Here is a 6,000-nt window from a genome sequence, read left to right as displayed (position 1 = left end):
GTGAAATTTCTCTTGTCTTGCTGCCAACTGATTTGTCTTCCTCTTTTAAGGTGTGGGACCCTGTATGCCTTGTGTTAACAGATGTCTTCTTTTGTTTTACATGCTGCTGAGTATGGTGTTTCTGTGGAGTAACACCTGCCAGATTAAGCTTAGCAGCCTTTAAAACACATATATTCTTTTCTCTGCTTAATAATAACCAAAGAAATGTTCTTTGCAATGGAGTACTACACTGCAAAGATGCAACAAAAAGTCTGGACAGTTCAGTCTGCAGAGGAATATTTTTACATTCAGGGGGACATTCCGTAGTTGTATTCTCAGCTCCTGTACTGAAGATCGGGTCACAGTGTTATGAAACAACATTCTGAATTACGTAGTCTCACAAACAGTCATGAGTCAAACTTGATCAAGTTCTTCAGGCTAGACTGTTAAATGATGTTAAAGAGGGGTAACAGTCTGTTGCCTGATACAGTGCCTTTTGTGTACATAGTACTGTTACAGTTGCACTCAGTGTAGAAACATCGCTCAGTAATGAGTCAGTCTGAGATGAAGGTGTGTGCTACAAGCAGTCTAGGAACATCTCATGCAGTTTGTTTGGATTCAGTGTGCAGTCCAGTAGCAGAGCAGCTGTTTATGATGGGGAGGGGACACTATAGTCAGTAAGATCCACTTATTATAGGTGAGATGGAAAGGAATGGACTGAATTACCCGAACAAAAGCTGATCTGAATGTTGCTATTGTGAGCTAGTTCTGCACTTTCACAAGTAATCAATAGTTCTTCATCTGCAAAACAGTGTTTGGGGGCATAGTTTGCTTCCTGTCTCTTGCCCTCCACTATTTTCTGGCATGGGAAGAGAGTTACTGAAGAAATGTTGTATGCTTCAAGAACTTGTGGATGTCTGGCGATGACTTCTAGAGCATCCACAGTATCAAACAGCAGGTCAACATCTGAGAAGGTTACCAGAGCTTGTGTGGAATCGTAGGAACTCTTATCTGTGTCTTCACTAGTGAAAGGTTCTGGGTTTTCTTCTTGTGGCCTAGCTCTTTGTCTCAAAAGTCGAAGGTCATCTTTGAAATGTGGGTTAAAAAGCAAGTACAGCAGTGGATTCAGACATGCAGGTAATGGGGTAACCAGCAGCAAAACAGACTTGATTACTTCTGGGCTAATGAAGAAGAGTTTCAGGAGGGAAGAGAAGGTTAGGAAGGCCACAGGGCAATAAAGAAGACAGTTAGTAAAAATGAGCCAGGCACCATGCTTGATCATAGCACAGTCCCAAATGGAGTCGAACTCTCCTTTCACCAGATCACAGTACAGCTTGATGTAAGTGCCTGTGATGACCACGAAACAAAGGGTGTTCATCATTACTAAGGCCAGCAAAAAGCCAAGAGTAGAAGGTTTCCCATTTGGAAGTGGGGATGGGAGACAAAGAGGGGAAGTTCCATATTCTCCAACTGAAAAAAGAGGAAGCGATGCAGCTATAGCAGCTAACAGCACACAGCACAGGACAGCAGTTTTCACACTCTTAAATGAAGGCGATTTTCCATATGCACGGGCACAAGATACGGATATGCTGCACTGAACGGATGCAAGTGTCAGGAACAAGATGGATGCTTCTGAAGCAAAAACAGACAGAAATGCTGAGATTTTGCAGCCATTTCCAGTTTCCCAGCTTGCTCCATACTTTGCAAACTGTCCTAAGGTTACTGCATCCACAAAAGCCAGAACACCACTGTAGACTCCCGTAAGCATGTTGGCAGCAGCGATAGAGCCAATCACAAACTTCACTGGTGACAAGTAACCAGGAGAAGCAAATACTGTTAGGATCACCAAGCCATTACATACCAGAGACACAATCACAGTTATCCATACTCCAAGACGAATAATCCAACTTTCAAACAGGTGACTGCAAGGTTTAAATGGACCTGAAAAATAGAAAAAAAATTCAAGAAAGTTAGAGAAGTCCACATTTGTAAATGTTTTACCAGCACAGTTAAAACATAACTCGAAAAATATTGTTCTTTTAAATGTTACTTTCAACAGCCTGATTTTTAGAAGACTTACATTTCACAAGGTGTGCATGCAAAGAAAGGAATCATATTTCACCTGGAAAATGCTGACAAAAAAGAAAGTTATGTATTTACCATAACAATAGATCCATGCTGTTTCACTTCTGCCTGGTTCAATGTTTAGGTTGTCTGATCCAATCGGATCCAACCTCGGCACCTTCTTCCAGAGCTTTGGATCTGAGGGTCTGACTTCTCCCCTGCCCACAATTCCCTCCTTCTATCTAAATTACCTCAGATCAAGTTTGATGACTGTTAGTAACCACAGAGAAAAAAGCATCTTGGTAAGTATAAACACTCCTATGGAATAAAAACTACAGCTTATTAAGTATGCCAAGCTTGGCAATGTGACCTAAAGCAGACAGGGTCTTGGTCGAGGCCTGTCTGAACACCAGAAGTTTGCAAATGGCAATTTGGAAGGGGGATGGAGAGAGGGATGTTGAATCTGATGAAAATGAGACAACACTGATCTTTCGTTGTGATAAGTACATAACTTTCACATCCATTGCTGTCTATTTCCATCCAATTCAACTTTTGGGACAGATTCTCAGGCTGCCTAAAGAGACCTGGGTAGTATCAAGGAAGGACATTTCTGAGGATGGTAGAACCAAAGCATGTGTGAGCTCTAGACTATACATGCAATTTATAATGTGATATAAATGTATGAATCATTGCTGCTGCATAAATGTCATTAATGGGAATTATTTTCCTGAAAGCTGTAGAGGTAGCAATTGCTCTGCTGGAATGAGCTTTTGGTTTTGAGTTCAGAGACAAACCTAGAGATCTGTTGTCATTTTCATTTGCTCCTCAATGAATGTGTCTCAGATCCAACTCAGACACTTTTCACTAGATTCTAGATCAGACTCTCGCGCTCCACTCTTTACCCATAATGCCCCTGACCGCTGTATCACCTCAGATCTCGTTTGCCGCTCTAACAATTTGGTTGGGACTGCATTCTCTCAAGCTCAGGCAATGTTTTTTTTCTAGGAATAGTGTGTAAAAACTTAAAATTTAACTCATTTTCCTTACTTACTTTATTATATAGCTGTCCACTCTTTACCTGCTAAATTTATTATATTTTTAACTTTTTCTTACCATTCTTTGGTATTCTCTTTTACCAACGCTGGTATCTCTTTTCTGAACTTTACCTTCAATAAGGTAATCTTAATACCATTGTTGGTATACCTTTTTCTCCCTCTACTTTACTTTACAAAAAAAAAAAAATCATTTTCTTTGACTGGCTATTTGCTGCTTGGCGATTTTTTTCAACATGGCTGAAAAGCCTACTGGATTTAAAAAATGCACTTCCTGTGGGCACAAAATACCCAACTCTGATGCCCACAGAGAGTGCATTTATCGTTTAGGCCCCTCACACTTGTACTATTTCTATGGCCTTTAATGCTACAGCTATCAGTGACCGATGCAACAAGTTAGTGCTTAAGGGCCTTATTCCTGCTTCTGCTCCTTCTTTAGTTGCTTCTACTTCAGGGGCTCAAACCCCTTCAGAGAAATCCAAGTCTACAGAGTCCAGGGAGCATAGAAAACACTCTTCTGTCAGGTCTCCATAAATCTGCTCAGACATTGGAACCTCCAACTAAAATCTCCAAACACTTGGATCCAAAGACCTCAGATCCTACACCTTCAGTATTAAGGTCTCTTCTGCTCCAAAGCCCTCATTTTTCAATGAAGCCAGTGTATCCAAGATTGAGGTATCCCTTCCTTCAAGAGACACCAAGAAAATCTTCTCCTTCCACTTCTTCAATCAGGTCCTCCTGAAGTCTTTCCAAGGCAGAGGTGGGTAGGATGATGAGAAAATTCTCACAACACAGATCCAGATGGGTGTCTTACTGACCGGTCCGGCTCACATCAAACCTGTGAGCCTTAAACCTCCCCTACATATTATTGTTTTTATCCTTCTGTGATCCGGCCTTCTGTTTCAGAACTCTAGGATCCGAGATCTCCAAGAGTAAAACCATCGGCTCCAAAGATGCCTTTATTGTCGACTCTGACTACTTCCCTGATCTGTTCAGCTCTGACTTCCCTTGAGCAGGACGTGTTTCGGAGCCAAAGCATCAGCAGTGGATCCGAGGGAAGGACTTTGACTCCAAAGCTTTTGGAGCCATTTCTTCCCTTTGGAGCCTCGGGGATGGACAGCTCAGTTATGACTCCTCCCTCAGAAAAGAGGATCTGGGAGGCCTGGGTTTATTTGCTCTGACATCTTCGGCTCTAGTTAGATTGACTTCAGCTTCTCCTGGTCCCTCGGCCTTCAAGGTGGTGGAGAGGGTATTCTCCCATCTGAGAGCTGTTTTGACTCTTATCTCTTCAGATCCAATCCCTTTTCCCCCTTTGGATCCTGTTTCTGAGTCTCTTCATCCTACTCAACAGGGACAGCTTCCAGACAGTTCCAGGTAGGGAACTCCCTGCTTCTTCTGATAGCTCTCCAGAACACCACAGTGAAGATGTCCCCCAGAAGAGTTTGTACAAAAGAAGGCACATAGACTGGTTTTCCTAGTAGCCTTTGGGTCTGGCCCAGTTATGTCTTGGGTTACCCCTCCCCCTGTCGGATGAGCTTATAGATCTTGTGTCCCGCTAGGCATGGATTTAACCAGATACCATAGAACCATCCCACAGTGTCCAGATAAGATTCTTGGAGCACCAAAAGACAGGAGTAAGGGAATCTCTGTGGATGGCATGGTTGTTGCAGCGGGTCTATATTACCTTATCGAAAATTAATTTAATCGATTCACACTTTACATCGAAATGCCATTAATCAAAGTGTTTCTAGTGAGATCGCGGTACAGTGATGACTGGAAAATTTGCCTTTTCCTCACTGTAGTGTGATCTCGGAGTTGGTATATATAATTAGTGGGGGGTGGGGGAGAGCAGCACCCCACAAGAGTGAATTCGATAAATGGCATTTTCAATGTAAGTGCCATTTGATTAAATTATGTTTCAGTTATGTAATATAGACTCATTAGAGCAGCCACCAAAAAGAAGCTAGCTGATCACAGCTCCTCTCCCCATTTTCCTAATAGAGAATCCAGGGCATTGAACCTGTATGGGAAGCAAGTTTACACCTCATCAATCTTTGCCTTATGGTCACTAAACCAACTGGCACACTTTACTGGGTTACAGAGGGACTTAATCAAGGAACTCTCTAACTCTACCCCTGGGTCCATGTCAATAAAGGATGAGAAAAAGAAGTTATGTATTTCCATAACGTTCCATCTGTGTTGTAGATCTTTGTTCATTCATTACAAATAAGACCTCATTCCATCCTCGGAACTGATATGGCAGTTTCCAAGCTCGCGCCAGCCAAAAACTCTCAGCTAAGACCTACCCATAATGCTCCTCTCCTAGTTACTCCAGATCAAGTTTGCCTGCCCTTAGATAATAGATGTAGTAATAGAAAAAATAGTAGGAGTAAATACCTTAACCAGGAGTTCCTAAACTCCACTAGGAGTCCAGGCAGGAGGAAGGAGGGTGGGAAGTAATGAATGAACAAAGATCTACAACACAGATGGAACGTTACGGTAAGACATAACTTCTTTATCTGATGTAAATCTTTGTTTATTCATTACAAATAGGACCGAGTCCCCAGCTACTTGAGTCCTGGGTGGCCCTAAGGAAGGATATTCCTGAGCACCATGGAACCAAAAGATGCTCATCCCCTGGAGGCCAAATCCAATTTGTAATGAGATATAAAGGTATGAGGTCTTGCCCAAGTGGCTGTTGTGCAGATATCATCCACTGAGGCTCGGGAATGAAATGCTACCGAAGTAGCCATAGATCTGGTAGAATGAGCCTTTATTCTGGAAGGTAAGGATTGCTTATTCTGTTGGTAGATAAAAATAATGGCATTTCTAAGCCAGGAGGATAAAGTCACTTTGGAAACAGGTTTACCCAATCTGGGTCCTCCAAAGGCCACAAACAATTGAT

At 42.3% G+C, this 6,000-nt stretch overlaps 1 protein-coding gene across 1 annotated transcript in view; it reads right to left on the bottom strand.

The window, feature by feature from the left end:
* Positions 1–257: 257 nt before the first annotated feature.
* LGR6 (leucine rich repeat containing G protein-coupled receptor 6) overlaps positions 258–6,000 on the bottom strand; it is a 655,213-nt gene continuing 649,470 nt past the window's right edge. The window contains exon 15 of the mRNA XM_044076136.1: positions 258–1,920. Coding sequence (XP_043932071.1) covers positions 671–1,920 — 1,250 coding nt within the window. The 3' untranslated portion in view covers positions 258–670. The remainder of the gene's footprint in view (positions 1,921–6,000) is intronic.

Source organism: Protopterus annectens, chromosome 7.part0 (assembly GCF_019279795.1).
Source record: "Protopterus annectens isolate FY-2018-M chromosome 7.part0, PAN1.0, whole genome shotgun sequence".
Lineage (NCBI taxonomy): Eukaryota > Metazoa > Chordata > Ceratodontiformes > Protopteridae > Protopterus > Protopterus annectens.
The sequence above is the reverse complement of the archived record's forward strand: the minus strand, read 5'-3'. Positions and strand labels throughout refer to the sequence as shown.